The following is a 17,959-nucleotide window of genomic DNA, read 5'->3' as shown; positions in this document are numbered from 1 at the left end:
ACCGCCAGTTACGAAGACGCTGTTCTAGCAGGGTTAGCAAGCGATTTCAATAATCCCACGAAAGAACCCGGTCTATTTTCTTATCGCACCGCCGGCGCAATAATTCAGCGGCTGCTGAGTGGTCAAACCCTGTGGATAGATGGTGGGGGGAGCCCTAGAGGGGCCGGGGGGCAGACACTCCAAGGGTTGCGACCTCCAATTCTGAGGCCTCAGAGAGGCCAGTCGCCAGTGGACAGTCGCCCATGGTGTTGGAGAGCGCCGGCAAGTACAGAGTAGTGGTGGGCAGTCTGATATAGGCCCATTGATGTGCCCGTTAATTGGCGCCCAGATATGGCCGGCTCTTAACCACCGAACCAACTACTGGGCACCGGATGGATGTTCTGGCCTTCCCAATGCTTATACAGAGGGGCTGTTAACTCGCGAGCCCGCAAAGAGCGCACGTACTGTGTGGCTAGTTGCAGTGGACAAGAAGATATTAGATACTGGTAGCTCTGAGTGGTGGTTATCGGTGGGGAGGCCGACGTGCACATGGCCGAATTGTGTGCAGGGTTCTGGTCATCTACAGCGACTCTGTACGGTTGAGGGGCAGCACCCCGAGATACAGAGGCTAGGGCAGGTGGGAGGGCGGTACTAAGTCAGTGCAGTGGGCGCCAGCAGGCGACTACTGTAGGTTGCTAGGCCCCAACTATCTCGTGTTGGAGCTCTGCTGGCCTCCTGCACAGCTGTTTTCAGATCCCATTTATTTATTCTTTGCTTCTTCCTCCCCGTTATCGTCTTCCCGTCTTCCACATTCCTCCTATACCCGTCCCTGACCTTTTGTTGCAAGACAAAAGTCAGTCCTTTCTCTCGAACACGGCCCTCTGCTGCTCGTGTGTCTTTCCACCTCCTCTCCGATCCATCCACCCTTCTAGTCATTCCTCACCACCCCACTGCTCATCATGGTGAGTTCTGTCCGCGCAGCCTTCTCGCAACAAGACAGTCTTACTGACATTTCTCTTAGGCTGGCGTCGGCGAATCCGTCTACGTTTCCAATGCCGCTAACGTGAGTCTCCTCCCGCGACGCAGCGTCCTGCGGCTCTCTTCCTCACCACCTCTCGCTGCGACGATTATCTGACCTCTTTTATCAGTTGGCCAAGTACATGAAATTGGACCAGAAGGGCAAGGTTCTGGCCGAATACATCTGGATTGACGGCAGCAACGGCTTGCGCAACAAGACCAAGGTGAGCACCAGACCCTTTCTCGAGTTCCACGGTCCCTCAATCCTACGCACCTGCGGTTCCAACATGAGACTCGGGTTTGCCAGTGCATGTGCCTGCGTCTTGCGCCTGGTTTCGGCCTGCGTTCTCAACGATTCGGCCCACCAGTGACAAACAGCGACTGGCAATTGCTGGGTGCAGGGCCCCCACGTTGGGAAACCTGGCCCTTGCGGCGGCACCCTAGAACGCTGTGGCTCGGCCTTCCTTCTGAGCGTGCGCAGCCCACTTTTGGTGTTCGCCAATCCCAAACTTACCGGTCTCGGCACCCGGAAGGCGACGCCAATGTGGCGGGCGCCCGTTCTGTCAATGGCCACTCAGCCGCGGCCCAGCGGCGTATTGACACATCTAAATAGATCTGACTCGCAGAATGTTATCGCTGACTTGGCTGTTTCTAGACCCTTGACAAGGCTCCTAAGACCGTTGACGATCTCCCAGAATGGAACTTCGACGGCTCATCCACTGCTCAAGCGCCGGGCGACAACTCTGATGTCTACATCCGACCCGTTGCGATGTACCCAGATCCGATTAGACTGGGCGAGAACGTCCTCGTCATGTGCGAGACCTGGGACCCTGATGGCACACCAAACAAGTACAACTACCGACATGAAGCCCTCAGACTGATGGAGGCCAATGCGAAGCATGAAGTCTGGTTTGGTTTGGAGCAGGAGTACACGCTTCTCGGTCCTGATGGCTGGCCGTACGGATGGCCAAAGGGCGGTTTTCCAGGTCCTCAAGGCCCCTACTACTGCGGTGTCGGCACAGGCCGAGTTTTCTGCCGTGACATCGTCGAAGCCCACCACAAGGCTTGCATGTACGCAGGCATCGAGATCTCTGGCACGAACGCCGAAGTCATGCCTGCTCAGTGGGAATACCAAGTTGGCCCTTGCGAGGGTATCAGCTGTGAGTGATAACACCGACTTTCCATGTCCAATTCAATGCTAACAATGTTCGCAGTGGGCGATCAACTCTGGATGTCCCGCTGGCTCCTTCACCGTGTCGCCGAGGAGTTCGGTGCCGTCGTGTCCTTCAACCCCAAGCCCATTCCAGGTGACTGGAACGGTGCCGGTCTCCACACCAACGTCTCAACGAAGGAGATGCGTTTGGATGGTGGCATTAAGCACATTGAGGAGGCAATGAAGAAGCTCGAGAAGCGCCATCTCGAGCACATCAAGGTCTACGGTGAAGGCAACGAGCTCCGCATGACTGGTGCACACGAGACATCAAGCATCGACAAATTCACCTGGGGTGTTGCAAACCGTGGCTCATCCGTCAGAATTCCCCGAGCCTGCGCAAAGGAAGGAAAGGGATACTTCGAAGACCGCCGACCTGCTTCCAACGCCGACCCTTACCGTAAGTTATTCGTTGATTGAGGACAGGAGCATGGTGGCTAACTCGGTGCGATAGGTATTACCGGCATTATTGTCGAGACCATGTACGGCTCGTTGCCCGAGGAAAAGTGAATTTTGCACGAATCGCCTACAGATCAAGTACAGCCAAGCTGGGATAGAGAGCCGACAAGACAAAGACGAGTCGCTTGAACAATCGCGCTTGCGTTGGTGATGGCGATGCTGATGATCTCCGTTACCAACTCATCAGGACTCATTTCTGGAAACGATGTTGCTGTAGAAATTTGCTAGCACTGCAGTTCTCGAAAAGAGCGCTAGAGCGATAGCTAAATGAATGGTCATGATTCCCAACACCGCCATCGTGCTTTACTTGGATTTCCAGAACGCTTGATCTTTCCTTCCCATGTTCTCGGATCTTTACAGTTTTTCGAGATGCCTGTTAAACAGATCATGGGGTCATTCCAACTACCCGTATAAGGAACTGTTGTTTCAACCACTACTCCGCTACACTCGACTTCGACCCAGGCACCTTTGCTATTGTCGAATCCCTTGCCCTCCGCCTCTCGTATCACCCTTCGATAGCTCGGACACCACAGACCATGTACGCATGACGCGATGTGCTTCATCGTTCTTTGCGAGAAACCTGACAGCCCTCTCCTGCAACCTTGGCTGCGTTATTGGCAAAGCCCAAACGAAAGTGTTTGATTGTCCTAAGATGATGCAAGGAGAACCTCGACAGAAGAAATACCTGCCCACCGCCAATTAAACACCATATTAGAATCAACAAGGCTTCTTTATTCTGCAAGAACCAACGACAAACCCACACATTCTTGTACTTGGTCTTCACTTTTTCCACCCATGGGTCACGCGCCGCCGTTGGGCCGCAGAAGAAAGTACTTTGCCATGCTGGCTAGCCATTCTTGTCCCGACAGCACTTCAGGCGTCAGGAGTCTACGACATGTGGTCTCGGAAGACGATACGCCGTCAAGATGTATTACAACCTTGGTAGTAGTGGGGAGGGAACAAGAAGCATCCGGGATACGCCGGGGATCCAAGTCACAAGGCTGCGTGTTGCCTTAAGAAGAGAGAAGACGGGGCCCAGGGGCGCGAACATGGCCATCACTTTCATCTCTGCACGAGGCTTGAGCGTCTAGCGTTGTCCGAGATCTAGCCTGATGCGAGGCGTCAAGAACTCTATCTCAAACCCCCTTCGGCTCGGGGTCCTGAACTCCAGGAACATCGCCCCAGGCCGAATTCCGCAGGTTCGGAGGGAGCGTTCAGCCCGTGTGAAACTCTGACACGATTGTAAGCCAACCTGCGACAGGAGGCTTGCTGTTGCTTGAAGAGTCGAATATTTCAAACTTCGCAGAGCACCAGATGCCGGATGCTCTGCCAGTTTGCAGTCCTACCGAGTGTTCAATCCTCAATTTGCCTCATGTGAGAGACCTGGGCTGTGATCGGTATCATGCAACATGCCAGAAACAAGTGCCGTGGTATCGTCGTCAACACCACTACGTAGCTGCGTCGTACGATCAGCTCTCTTTCAAGGACAGGGGGCCAGAAAATGATCTTCGCACTCTTGACATCACGGATGAACCGCATTCTCAGCTACAGAAGCCATGATGGGGCTTGGCTGGTCTGACATCAAGTCAAAGCGAAAGGGCACTGGCAGAACCATGTGTCAAGATAAGAAAGAACAAACATGATAACGACCGCCGGCACAATTGACCCTCGTCACAGACTTGGCTAATCTGCGAATTTTCTTCTTTCCAGACATCTTGGGCCAGCGGTCCTAAAGTCTAAGCGAGAGTGGAATTGAGGAGTCCGCTCCAAGCTGCAGTTTACCAACATGTCAAGCCTGCAGAGATCTGGAATGAGATCGTTGGAAGCTGGAATTTATCTTTCACAAGCATGACATACACATGGTGCAAACTGGCGGGATGCAGATCTACAACGGGCGGACAAGTTGAGAAGTGCACGCATGGGGAAGCTCAGATCTCGATGGCCTTTTGCCCCAGGTATCCCAAGGCTTTATCTGTCGAATCAGCAATGCGGACAGTATGGTTCGAACCGTCTTGGTTCCCATCATGCCGTCCATCAAAGTTGATCTGGGGCTGAGCTTCGAGTCCACGGGTGGATTAATACAGAGTACTGTACTAGTTCACCTCCGCGGTGTTTGCAACAAGTACGTACTATGAACAACCACCAACGACATGATCAGCTTCGGGCCGCATGGAGAAGATAAGGAAGCGATTTGACTTGGCGGACGAGGGTTTAAACTCGCATGATGCTAGCAAGGGTTCTTACCGCTGGCGGTGTTGTCGACGACATGTCAGGCCTGGCAGCAGGTGTGCCCTTGCAGGCCGGGCTGGAACCCCCTTGTCCAACCTTATTGCTAGGGTTGAGAGATAAGGCTCTGTCTTCTGATTGGATTCAGGCTGAGAGAATCTTCTTTTGCTTCGTCCATGAAATGAGTAAGGACGAAACATTTGGACACACAGACAAAAGCAATTCCAGCGCCATCGACAGCCACTCGTGCCCTTGGCATTACGAGAAACAAATCTATTTCTACGATGCTGCCCGAAGCCCCGGAACGAGATTCGAATTTGTGCTCACCAACACTCAGCTCCTGTCGCCAGAGCTGTTCGCGTCGAGTATTCAGTGAACGGGTTCTGCTATGCATCAATTCATCGGGCCCAGTATGCTAGTGCCGAAATGCGCAGACATCGAGACCAAGAAGAGCTTAAGCTTCACAAGAAGTCCCTATGCTCTGCCCGGTGGAGTCTGGGTGCCCCGGAATTTCTGGTTACTCCTGTTGGCTGTCTGATGGCACATCACTCCCAGGCCAAGGCGCTGGGTATGCTGGGCACCGTGGGTGGCAGCCCAGGACACGGGAGAGAGGCAATTCTCGATAACAGTTCAGTCTCTCGAAGGATCGATGAGCGCATGGCGACAAAACAACGGCCCTCGATTACTGTTTGAGGCGTGGTGATGGCCCGGCCTAACGCATCGGCCCAGCAAACCCCACAAAAAGAGAATCAGCTTCGGTCATAGAATTCTGTGACTCGGGAGCTTCATCGAGTGACGTGGGTTCCACTGATGCACGCCACTGCCACCCTTGCTCCATGGCAATTCGAATTTCCAGCTCCAACCCCTTCCTGATTGCTGACTGGTGACGCTGTTCCGACTTCGCCCAGCAAAGCAACAGGAAATCTTTCAAAATGGATTTTAAAGCAGACCTCTTTCAAAGACTCCCTATTCACTTTGCTTTTTGCCCCGTCCTAAGCGAACTCCCGGCTTCAGCACACGTCTCGAGACGTATACTCGACTTATATATGCCACTTCGTCCTTCTTGATGCCGTCCGTTCTACTGTAATTTCCACCTACCTACCTACGTCCCCCCAAGGGATTACGTGCCACCTCTGAGGTACCCGCTTCATTGTGACCAATCGAGCGGGAAGTCGTTTTTCTACAATTATTGTCCGTGGAGATCCCTTCCTCTTTTCCACAAAGCAGATCTGAGACAGCTCGAGCAGCTCGTGGACGTATTCGAGGCACAGATTCCGTCCATCGAAGACTCAAGACGTGGGCTGGCATTATGTCAGGCATCACCAACTTCATTCCTGAATACGCCTCGTATAATTGGACCGGGGCTCCTTCCGATTATACGTTGGCTACGAATGCGCACACGGGTGGTGATTCAAGTGAGTGACCCGTGTCTGTGGAGGGCTCCGGGGAGCACGAACTGACTGTCTGTCGTGGTTCAGGACATGAAAACCTGAACAAATGGTATCAGTCGGGCGATACTGCATATATCATCCTTTCATCATGTCTGGTCCTGATCATGGTTCCGGGCCTCGGCTTTCTGTATTCTGGACTGGCACGAAGGAAATCAGCTTTGTCGATGATGTGGGCTTGCATGGCGGCCGGCACTGTGATCAACTTCCAGTGGTATTTCTGGGGTTATTCGCTCACCTTCTCGCCGACGGCGACAAATGGTTTCATCGGTGACCTCGTGCATTTCGGCCTGCAACGAGTCCTGGGGAATCCCAGTCCCGGTTCTCCTCTGGTTTCGAGCCTTCTATACTCGTTCTACCAGGTTTGTCGCCACCATCTCTGTTAGCGAAGTCGTGTTGTTGTTTTTCTGACCCCTTGTCTACAGATGCAGTTCTGCGCCGTGACAGCCGCCATCGTTGCAGGAGCCGTCGCTGAACGCGGTCGACTTGCTCCGTTTCTTGTTTGGATCTTTCTGTGGGCCACTCTCGTCTACAACCCCATTGCCTGCTGGGCGTGGAACGTCAATGGATGGGGCTTCAAGTACGGCGTCATGGACTATGCGGGTGGCGGGCCGGTCGAGATTGGTTCCGGCATGTCAGCACTGGCCTATTCGATGGTTCTCGGGAAACGACAGGAGAAGATGATGCTGAACTTCCGCCCGCATAACGTCTCGTTCATTCTTCTGGGCACCGTCCTGCTCTGGTTCGGATGGCTGGGTTTCAACGGCGGTTCGTCGTTCGGCGCCAACCTGCGCGCCGTCATGGCGTGTTGGAATTCGAATTTGACCGCCAGCATGGCGGCCGTGACATGGGTGATTCTCGATTACCGACTAGCTCGGAAATTGTCCATGGTTGGATGGTGTTCAGGTACCATTTCGGGCCTTGTGGCAGCCACCCCTGCATCCGGCTATCTCGACACCTGGGGCAGTGTGGTGTTGGGCGTGACAACAGGCGTCGTTTGCAATTTTGCCACCAAAAGTAAGGCATATCCCACCAAACCCTTGCTGTGCCTCATGCCTCAATTGATTCCCATGTCGATTTTGATTCACTCTTTACTAACGTTGGGTGTTTTGTGTCTACTTTTAGTCAAATATTGGATCCGCATCGACGACTCGATGGATGTCTTCGCCGAGCACGGCGTGGCCGGTATGATCGGATTGATGTTCAACGCTCTCCTGGGCGTCGATTACGTCGTCGGCCTCGACGGGGTCAACACGGGCGGCAGCAATCCCGAGACGGGGACAGGCGTCGGCGGCTGGCCCATCGGCAACTATCGCCAGTTCTATATTCAACTGGCTTATATCTTGGCCTGTAGCGGCTATGCATTTGTCATGAGCGCCATCCTCGCATTTCTGGTCAATTTCATTCCAGGGCTCCACCTCCGCGCCTCAGACGAGGCCGAACTCCTGGGCATGGACGACGACCAATTGGGAGAATTTGCCTACGACTATGTCGAAGTCCGTCGGGACTACCTGGCCTGGACGCCCAACCGACCCCAGCAGAATGAGTCCGATCCGGAAGTGCCACAAGAGCATCGCCACGGAATCGAAGGCCACGCCAAGATGCTACAGAACAGCGAGGTGTCCAGTTCGGGCTCGGCGTCCGGGACCAATGGTCAATCTCTACCCGCCCAGGGCGACCGGCATGGCATTGCGGCGGAGAACGTCGAAAAGGAGAAACATGAACATGAACATGTCGCTGGAGCGTCAAGCTCCTGATCTTGATCTTGATCTTGAATTTGTTCGTGCAAGATGCAACATACAACATGCGCAGCCTCTATGTTGGGCGTTCGCGGTTACTGGTTGCTGAGTGCTGGTCGCATGTCATTGGTCGCTTGTTATGTCGCGGGCGTTCTGCCCGTCGCGCATAACAAAATATCAACTACAGGTCCAGGATTTCTACCTAAAGCACAAGCCGTTCGAAGTAATTCAGGTTTTATCTGAGGCGTACCCCCGAGCGAGCGCGGACCTGCCATGACATCGCTGGTCGCTTGTTCCTGGCTGTCTTCTTATGTCATCCTTCTAGCCTGTTTCCACCACACTTCTTGAGGACACATTCTGAGCGAGTGTGCCCGGAAGTGTATTCAACATTTGTGTTCAAAGATACCTTATTCGTAGTCAATCTGGGTCGACCTCTGGTCATAGTAACAAATACATATGGATTTGATCTACCGAATCTACTATCAGCGCATCATTCCCGGCTACCGCTGCTCCGGTAGCACTGTAGTTGCCAGATACATAACTAGAGGTATTTGCCCGCTGGCTGGTTCAACTTCAAAGTTGCAGGTTTGTTGTGCTCCGCCTTTCTAGTACCCAGTAGCACTCGAGTGAGTCTTGAAACGGATAGGGAGGCATTGAGATATCAGTATCTGAACGGTTGATACGTGTCACGGCGGGTGGTCGCTCGTTCCAGGGTACGCTCCCAACACAAAGCCTTGAATTCTAAGCACTTATGCTCGAGGTATCTAGGAAACCTGGAGCTGTAGATGATATCTTGTTATGCGCGCCGGGAGAGCGTCCGCGCCACAACATGGGGACTGAATGGAGAAAGACGACCATCGACCTCGTAACATATATGGAAGTAAAGCTGCAGCAATACCAATATTCCCTGACGAAATTCCATCATGTCATCTGGACAGTCTTGAAGGTATCCGCGGAACCACACCATCTCAACTAAGCTACCAAGAGGATACATCTTTTAGTCTCTGCCGGCAAAGAGCAAAGCTACATTGTAGAGAAGAAAAGTCAACGACGAGGGACAGCATGATGGCTCGGCTCCGGAGGCTGGATGAAATGGGACTCTTGTGGAGGCGGTCCTGCCAAGGTTTGGCTTTGTCGAGGCTCGTCTCCAGTCCCATCAGTACTGAAAAGAGCGCCGGTCCTCGATCCTCTGGTGGAACCGGACGCCGGCCTGGCCTGAGCCCAGTATTGTTGACGGCCGTGTTGGCCCGCGTCGCTTACCGTCCCGAGACGTGAGCTATGTCGGCTGCCGTGCCCACCACGACTTCGTCCATGAGAGCGCCTCTTCTTTGGAAGGGTCTCATGTCCACCATAGTGGGAGAGCTTCTGGCGCTGAAGTTGCCTGACAAGCATGTAGCGCCTCCAGCCGCGAAGGGCGTCGAGCAACAGTGAGAAATGGATAGCCCAGACCAAGGAGCCAAAGACAATGGCTCCGATCTGGAGATTGCCAATGGAATAGAGCACAGGCTCGCACTCGCGGGCGAAGATGTTGAGCATATTGCACACCAGGAGGCCGGACTGGGTGCGCACGGCGGGCCGCCAGACGCGGAAAAGGGAGCCGTAGCCCGCCAGAAACAATGCAGGTGGAAGGCTGAGCAGGACCAGGCCTGAGAAGGTCGTATGGGTGAGAACGGAGCGACGAGACGACGAGACCATCTGCTCTTGCGTGCTCGGATGCAGGACGCTACGGGTTCGGATTCGAGCGTGAATCACGACAGTCGCATGGTAGAGGAATGCGAAACCCAAGGGGCCCAGGGGTAGCCCGTCCGTCCAATCGCCGGATGCTGGGCCGGTGTTGTGGAAGAAGTTGGCGTTCCATTTCGGGATGGCTGCGGAAAACAATGCAATGGCGATCAAACTAGCGACTAACCCTCCGATGTGCAAAGCAGCACCGAAGCGACGGCGCAGGCGGTGATGCGGACTCGACTTGGGCGGTGAGAAGTCGGCCGGGTAGGTCGAGGGTAGGATGAGGGTTTTTGTATTCGACATTTTCGTTGGCCGAGCGGGTTGCGAGAGGCCTGAACGGCGTCTTGTACGTCAGGCCCAATGCAAGCGTTGTTGAAGCAATCTCAAATGATGCGTCTGGCCAGCGACAGAAAAGAAATACGATCTTGCCAGCAAGATCTTTTCAAAAGAAGGGTAGAAGGATCAGCAGCCAAAAGTAAAGGTCAGTGAAAGTCATCAACTAGATCATGAAGGAAGAAAACAAGTTGACTGAAAGGGACAAGAGATAAGGCCATAGATCTATGGGTGAGCTGACGACAAGACGAGACATGAAGCATTGTCGAAGTCGACCTGCGACGCTTGCTGAAGGAAGTCGTGGTCGGTTACGAGGCGAGTTGTCAAATCAAGTTAAGGGGAAAGTTGGTGAGGCGCGCGAAGATGAAACCATCACAGGTTTGGTTGATCAACGTCCAGAACCAAGCTGTCGTGATGCCTGTAATGCGATATCATTGGCTGCCAGGAGAAGTCAGGGGTCATGATCTGCTGCGTGTCTCGAGTCAGTCGGAGAATAGCTCCCCGGCGCGCGTTCGGCCTGTTCAAGCCACCCATAGACTCATTTGGGCCTGATAGCCTCATTCGGGTTATAACTTGTCCGGCCTTGAATATCCCCGACCCTCGCCGGCTCAAGCGAGTGCTGACATCCAAGAAGGTGATGCTGCTTGCAGCCGACAGTCCGTTTGGGGATGGTGTCAAGAGTCTTTCCTGGTTGTTTGGCCAGAGGCGGTGGGATGAAGCCCAATTGGAACGGAGCGGACAAGGCAGGCTAGGAACGAGAGTGGCAGAGACACATGCACGGTGAACGGGCGATGCGGGAAGTTATGGTTGAGAAGCCTCTCACCTGCGCAATGTTGAGCTGGGACGGTGAAAAGTATCCCGGTCTTCGAATCCTTGAGAAGAAGAGCGACAACGTGATGATGGTGAGTCCTGGTCATCTCCATGCACGGCAGGTCTTTCTGCTATCCTCTGTTGCCGGTCCTCTTTTCTCGCTGCATTGTTGACCCGTTTGGACCTCGATCGGTGCGTGCGTCATGAGTCCCCTGCCCATCAGGCTGCGAGACACGCCTGCGCAAGTGCAGGAAAAGCTGGGGCTCAGTGACCGGCAATTTGACAACTTCAAGAACTTTGCTCGTCAGGTGCATAACGAATACTGTGCCGCTCGTCCCCATTCCAGGTGGGCCGATGTCCGGGTTAGTTGGACCGCTCTACCAGAGGAAGAGAGGCTCGACGTGATCCGACTCATGTATAACCTGTGTCTCGAATCCAACCTATTCCCTCCCACCTCCCAGCGATCGACAATCGAGGCCGGTATTGAACAAAGACTGCACCAGGTGCGGCGGACATGGCAGCAAACGTCAAGGACAAGGATGAGGCCCGCAGCACGAGGGACAGCTGGAGAGCGCTCAGCCTGACGAGCAGCCTCAACTTGAACGATCAAGGAGATTGTGTCACCCTAGACACCCGTTCGACACCCGCAAGAGTCCGCCACTATCCCCAAAGACACCGGGTCTGCGATTACCTGAGGGAGTTGCGCGGCGAGAGAATCACTCCAGGCATGAAAGGCAAGGGATGGCTGCGTTGTCTTATGGCGAGACAGGACTGTTAGACTCGCAATCTCACCGCTCTGAGGTACGCTCTTCATAGATACTCTGGACCAGCAGTCCCGCTTGATACTGTAGAAGAGAGGGTGCAAGTGGCGAAATAAGAGATCAAGAAACAAGATACACGTTATCAGAATGATCACCATCGCAGCTGTCATCAGATATCCAAAACAAGCATGCCTACCTATACAGTACTGTTTGAAAGGTCAATCAATACATGGACCACCCGCCACTGACGTTCAACACCTGGCCACTGACCCAACTACTGTCGGCGCCGGCCAGCCACGCGACCACGCTGGCAACTTCATGACTGGTGCCCACGCGATGTTCGACGGGGGTATTGTCCATCTGCATCTGGACGATATGCGGGGGGATACTGTCGAGCATGTCACTTTTCACAGGCCCCGGTGCCACCGCGTTCACCGTCGTGCCATTTTGTCCCAACTCGGCCGCCCACGAGCGGGTCAAGCCTTCGAGGGCAGCCTTGCTCGACGTGTAGAGTGACAAGTCGGCAAACCCAGCCCTGCCACCCACGGAAGAGATGTTGATGACTCGGGAACGTGGTTGTAAGTGAGGGAGCACCGCCTGGGTCATGAGGATGACCCCCCTTACATTGATGTCGTAGACGGATTGATAGTTCTCCAGGGTGATTTTCGCGAGAGGTTGAGTGATCTGGACTGCGGCGTTGTTGACGAGGATATGGATGGCCGAGCCAAACGCGGACAGGCTGGCTGCCACGATGGCCGAGGGGGCAGAGATGTCCGACAGGTCGGCGCGCACGGAGACGGCAGATGAAGAGTTGGGAAGAGCCTCAATCTCCGAGACCAGAGTCGCGGCTTTGGCTTCGGACGAGGCTGAGGTGTATGTGATGACCACCTTTGCCCCTCGCCTCGCCATAGCCATCGCCATTCCAGCCCCGAGCCCGCGGGACGATCCCGTCACAATGGCCACCTTTCCCTCGAGCGTCTGGCCAGGCAGTTCCGCGGCCATTGCTCTGAATCCGTAATTAGAGGTGGTTATGGGTGCTGATAGCCTGAGATGACTAAAACTGGTAGAGAACGGGCGTGGATGCTAGAAATGGGGGAGTCCAAAAAAGATTCTAGAGGTCTTGAAGATGGATTCAGTGATTTATGGGAGTGTATTTCTCACTTAAGACGCCTTCAAGTTGGTGAGAGAACTGATGAAATTGGAAAAGAGAATCGTTATGGCCATAGTACCTTTTATGTACCTTATATACAGTACGGAGTTTACTTGACAGAATCATGGATTAAGAGGATATATGTCAAACAAGGCGGCCGCAAAGTCCGCCTTCTGGGTCCGAGGTTAATAATAACGCGAGGCTGCGACGATCAAATGCGACACGTTGTGTCGTGTCCACCATAGTAGTACCTGATATGATCGGTTCATCGGCTGGTTGCTGCTGGGAAGGACGATGAGGAGAGGGGAAATTCTTGAAGAGTAGGACACCTGTGGCGACAGACTCATTAGACCTGGCAAAGGGACGAGGTTGGTGGTTAGAAGTGAGTGGAACCAAAACGGTTCTCAACGTCCATCAGGCTGTCGGATGCGTATGGGAAATAATAGTAACTTGAATAAATGGATACCGCCACTGCATGACACAAGGCTTAGGTAGTAGACCCAAGGCCTATAAGGAGCCTAGGAGCCAAAAGTGCCGGCAGCGGCTCGCCCGGGAGGCTAAGGAGGAGGCTAGGGGTTTCCTTAGGTCACAGAGGTGTCTAGACTCGTGAGAGAGCAGTGACCCTGACCTCAAACTAATATTATGACGCAACGCGTGAGAAAAATCCAGGGCCATCCTTGTGACCCGGGCGCCATCTTGTTTGTACTGTGTGTGTGTACCGAAACAGCACAGCAGGTCTACCACTTCTACTGTGTTACGTACCTGGGTAGCGACCAGTCTACACCACATGCTACACGGCCTTTCTTCAGTCTCAACTCAACTCTAACCCTAGCATGCTGTTGAACGGACGAGTACTCACTTTCTCTTCTCGTCCGCGATCCTAGAAGCCCTCCGGTCGCTCGCTCATCGCAACCAAGCCAATACTCCTGACCATACGCGCTTGAACCCAAAGCCTTCTCGATCCTCCGCCATTGCGATCCTGCCACAGCGATCCTACCACAGTCTTCCTGCGCCCAGTGCTCCTGTTGCTCCAATTCCTGCATGCTAGCATGATTCAAACATACACTCCCTGAAAGTCGAGAACGCCCTCGAAAACGGCGAATCCGACCGGAAATGGCGAATACTCTCACGCAGGCGGCGTCGGCCCCCGTCGAAGGACAGCCCGGTCCTATAGTCGCAGCCCCAGATACCTCCACGGCCTTCCCGCAGAGGGATTCGGCAGAGCAAGCATCAAGAATCGAATCAGATGCAACATTGTGGGATGACCCAATCCTTGCCAACCAGACCGACTCGCCGATGCCAGACAGGCGATCAGCAGAGAATGGAACAGTTCAGCGGCCCACTCTAGCCGAGCGCAAGTTCGACACCGAAATAGCTCGGCCAGTTGCAAGAAGGCTGCCTGCTCCTGCGACACGGCGTCAGTCCACACTGAATCCTCCTGGCTACCGCAGAGAGTCTACATCACACAGTGAATCCGACGGCTGGTCTTCGTCCGAAGAGGAACGCCACCCAAAACTACGAAGGTCGTGGACCCAGCCCGACCGTCACCTCTTGTCTAAATCTCACCTCAATCGCGCGAAACGGCCGCAACTTCATGTTGGGAACGAGTTCTTCCAGTCACGCGCCGGATTGGCAGGCGATGGCAGGCTGAATATCTCCGTCAATGAAACCGCCGATACTGGATATCTGGCAAAGGCTCTTGGAGCGACCCTTGAGCACCATCTTGGTACGGAGGCACACCATGCCCAGGAAGAGCGCGCCGCAGAGAAGGCCAAAGCCGACTTTCTCGAGGCCAAGCCACATTTGGTGATCCCACGGATGAACATCGTCATCATGGTGATTGGGAGCCGTGGGGACATCCAGCCATTTCTGAAAATTGGGAAGATTCTCCAGGACAAATACCACCACCGCGTCCGCATTGCCACCCATCCTACCTTCAGGAAGTTTGTCGAAGAAGAAATCGGTCTCGATTTTTTCTCCGTCGGAGGGGATCCTTCGGAGCTCATGTCTTTCATGGTGAAGAATCCTGGGCTTGTGCCTTCCCTGGAGACACTGAAAACCGGAGAGGTGGGGCGAAGACGCGAGTCGATGTACCAGATGTTCCAGGGGTTCTGGCGGGCCTGCATCAACGCGACGGACGATGAAACGGATGCTGCCAACTTGAAAATGATGGGAAGCAAACCTCCGTTCGTTGCCGATGCCATCATCGCCAATCCGCCCTCATTCGCTCACTATCACTGCGCAGAAAGACTGAGCATCCCTCTGCACTTGGTCTTCACCTTCCCCTATACTCCGACACAGGCTTTCCCTCATCCTCTGGCCAATATTAAAAGAACCAATGTTGATGAAAGCTACAGCAACTTGATCAGTTATCCTTTGGTCGATTTGGTGACCTGGCAGGGCTTGGGTGACCTCATCAACCGCTTCCGCGTCCATACCCTGGGGTTAGAACCGGTGTCAACACTGTGGGCTCCCGGTCAGCTCTCGCGTCTTAGAGTTCCAATGACATATCTTTGGTCACCAGGCCTTGTGCCCAAACCTCGGGACTGGGGTCCAGAAGTTGATATCGCGGGATACGTATTCCTCGATCTGGCATCCTCCTTCAAGCCTCCTGAAGATTTGTCCAAGTTCTTGGAGAGAAGCGATGATCGCCCCATCGTGTACATCGGGTTCGGGTCGATTTCCGGTATCGACGATCCCGTGGCGTTTACAAGGACGATTTTCGAGGCCGTGGAAAAGGCAGGAGTTCGTGCCGTAATCAGCCGTGGTTGGGGAGGTATGGGGGATGGCATGGAGAAACCAGACGGCGTTTTCATGGTTGACAATGTTCCTCACGACTGGCTGTTCCCCAAGGTGGACGCGGTGGTTCATCATGGCGGAGCAGGCACCACAGCAGCCGGCCTCAAGTTCGGAAAGCCGACCATGATCATTCCTTTCTTTGGCGACCAACCCTTCTGGAGCGCCATGGTCGTCAAAGCCGGAGCCGGAGCCAGAATAGCGCTTCCCTGGAAGAAGCTCAACAGTGACATTTTCGCCGAAGGCATTCGTCAATGTCTGGAGCCGGAAACCAAAGCCAAGGCACAAGAGATCGCCAAATGCATTCAGAAAGACGGCGACGGGGCGGAAAATGCCGTAGACTCGTTCCATCGCGCATTGAATCTCGATGCAATGCGCTGCCGCATCTTCCCCGAGCGAGTAGGGGTGTGGAAGACGAGCGGAAACACTGTTCAATTGTCGGCGCTCGCGGCGGATTTGCTGGTGGGGAACAAAGATCTACACTGGTCGGAGTTGGAATTGAACAAGTTTCGAGAGTGGTCGGATTTCCAAGGACCCGGCGAGCCCATCACGGGAGCTGGCGGAGTGTTGCTTCAAGCGTTTCAAGAAGCATTCCACGAGCTGGCCTCGATGCACGATGCGGCCAAGAAAGACTTCAAACATTATGAGAGACACCGACGAAAGCACCGCGACAAGTCGGCGGCGGATGCGCTCGTCTTACCCGGCCGCATTGCCCACGCCGTTCGAGGCACCAGTGTGGAATCGCAAAGGCGGGAACGCGCTCGGGCGCAACGCGGGCTAAACCTTGAGGGAGAAGCCGAACCGGCCATGCTATCTCTCAATTCATCAGTCCCCAATGACGATGACTCGGCGGGCAGCGGGCCGATCAATCGAACGACGAGCGATCTTTCCACACATGGTCCCGCGGTAGTGGTGATACTGAAAGACGTCGGACGAGGGATCGGCCACTCGAGCCGCGTGATCGCCATGTTACCCATCCAGCTGTGGAATGCCCTGGCGCTGGGGTTCCACAACGCGCCTCGTTTATATGGCGACAAGACCGTCCGGACGTCCCCTGCACGAATCACCGGGTTCCGATCCGGTGTCAAGGCCGCGGGGCTGGAGTTCTGGCTGGGCTTCTACGACGGAGTCACGGGCCTCGTCCGCCTTCCCTGCCTCGAGGTCCATGACGAAGGCATGGTCGGCCTGCCCAAGGGCGTGGCCAAGGGTCTCGGCGGGTTGGTCTTGAAACCCATCTCCGGCGTCCTCGGACTGGGCGCGTTCACCTTCAAGGGCGTGCATCACAGCCTGCGACGACGTGTGCGAGATACAGAAAAGACAAATCGCTGGATTCGACGCGCTCGCATCGCCCAAGGTCAGCGCGAAGTCGAAGAGTACAAAACTCCTACCCTGAATGGTGCGAGGTCGCCTCGTCCCTATCTGCAATCTACACCGCAGTACGACGAGGTTCGCAACCAGGCCCTCCGCCTCTGGGCCACCTTTGAAAAGGAATTACTTTCGTCGGAACCGACGTCGAAAGATTCCCGGAGGTTGCTGTTTCGAAAGTCGCACCGTCATGAGCATAGTCCTGTTGGGGCCGGTGCCGAACCTGCGCGGGCGCGGACGACATGAATAGAAGACCATATAGGACACACTACCTGACTAGACTACATGCCTAGGTGGGATAGATTCCGGGTGTTACCTTCTATTTTTTTAAAGGTGTACTATATCAACATTAGATAATATAACTAATACGATGCTGAAAGCACGGAGGTATGATGATGCAACATTGGCCCCCTGATCGGGTAGATACATGTCCAACCTACAGCACGTACGGATCTGTCGGGATACTCATGGGTTATCGTGGTCAATGTCATTGGAAACTATGTAGTCTCGACTCTAGTGAAAGGAAGAAATTATGTCTCCGACTTCCAGTCTCCCTTTTCACTCGCTACAAGCTTTTTTCATCACGGATTCTGTGACCATTTGCCCTGAATTACTATCTTCCCCTCGCGAGAGTCAGTTTGCCTCCCACTTCAGCCGCGTTGCCGTATTTCGCAGCTTGAACGGATGAAACCATACCATTTGCATTCATAATCGAACGCATAACCACTCGTCCTTGTCCGAATGCCATGCAAACGCCTTTCCCTGGTCGCCTGTGTCCACTCTATGCTGCTCCCATGGTATTTCGTTGTGGGCCGTTGAACGGTTCGTTAGGCAGTTCATCAGCAGTCCGACTGCCTCACAAAGTTGCGATTCTTCTGTCACTCTGGTACTGCAGGATTCACAGCCTAAAACCCCCCACTGTTGCGCGCCCACGAGGACGA

General features: G+C 54.2%; 6 protein-coding genes across 6 annotated transcripts; 4 read left to right on the top strand and 2 right to left on the bottom strand.

The window, feature by feature from the left end:
• Nucleotides 1-1,139: 1,139 nt before the first annotated feature.
• A1O1_03971 (glutamine synthetase) lies at nucleotides 1,140-2,716 on the top strand (the record flags this gene model as incomplete). Its single annotated transcript, XM_007724870.1, has 4 exons — nucleotides 1,140-1,220; nucleotides 1,652-2,156; nucleotides 2,211-2,606; nucleotides 2,661-2,716. The coding sequence occupies 4 exons, from the start codon at nucleotides 1,140-1,142 to the stop codon at nucleotides 2,714-2,716; spliced, it is 1,038 nt and encodes a 345-aa protein (XP_007723060.1).
• Nucleotides 2,717-6,200: 3,484 nt separating this feature from the next.
• Nucleotides 6,201-8,096, top strand: A1O1_03970 (uncharacterized protein; the record flags this gene model as incomplete). The annotated part of the gene is made up of 4 exons (XM_007724869.1): nucleotides 6,201-6,306; nucleotides 6,370-6,701; nucleotides 6,765-7,356; nucleotides 7,465-8,096. The coding sequence occupies 4 exons, from the start codon at nucleotides 6,201-6,203 to the stop codon at nucleotides 8,094-8,096; spliced, it is 1,662 nt and encodes a 553-aa protein (XP_007723059.1).
• Nucleotides 8,097-9,122: 1,026 nt separating this feature from the next.
• A1O1_03969 (uncharacterized protein) lies at nucleotides 9,123-10,106 on the bottom strand (the record flags this gene model as incomplete). The annotated part of the gene is made up of 1 exon (XM_007724868.1): nucleotides 9,123-10,106. The coding sequence occupies one exon, from the start codon at nucleotides 10,104-10,106 to the stop codon at nucleotides 9,123-9,125; it is 984 nt and encodes a 327-aa protein (XP_007723058.1).
• A 1,043-nt stretch (nucleotides 10,107-11,149) lies between these two features.
• Nucleotides 11,150-11,503, top strand: A1O1_03968 (uncharacterized protein; the record flags this gene model as incomplete). Its single annotated transcript, XM_007724867.1, has 1 exon — nucleotides 11,150-11,503. A coding segment is annotated over one exon (354 nt), but the record flags the coding sequence as incomplete, so codon positions are not given.
• Nucleotides 11,504-11,929: 426 nt separating this feature from the next.
• Nucleotides 11,930-12,709, bottom strand: A1O1_03967 (uncharacterized protein; the record flags this gene model as incomplete). The annotated part of the gene is made up of 1 exon (XM_007724866.1): nucleotides 11,930-12,709. One exon carries the CDS (start codon nucleotides 12,707-12,709, stop codon nucleotides 11,930-11,932), a length of 780 nt encoding a protein of 259 aa, XP_007723056.1.
• A 1,261-nt stretch (nucleotides 12,710-13,970) lies between these two features.
• Nucleotides 13,971-17,264, top strand: A1O1_03966 (uncharacterized protein; the record flags this gene model as incomplete). The annotated part of the gene is made up of 1 exon (XM_007724865.1): nucleotides 13,971-17,264. The coding sequence occupies one exon, from the start codon at nucleotides 13,971-13,973 to the stop codon at nucleotides 17,262-17,264; it is 3,294 nt and encodes a 1,097-aa protein (XP_007723055.1).
• Between the last annotated feature and the right edge of the window lie 695 nt (nucleotides 17,265-17,959).

The sequence above is a fragment of the Capronia coronata genome, assembly GCF_000585585.1.
Source record: "Capronia coronata CBS 617.96 chromosome Unknown acBCG-supercont1.3, whole genome shotgun sequence".
Taxonomy (NCBI): Eukaryota; Fungi; Ascomycota; class Eurotiomycetes; order Chaetothyriales; family Herpotrichiellaceae; genus Capronia; species Capronia coronata.
This window is presented reverse-complemented; position numbering and strand designations above follow the sequence as displayed.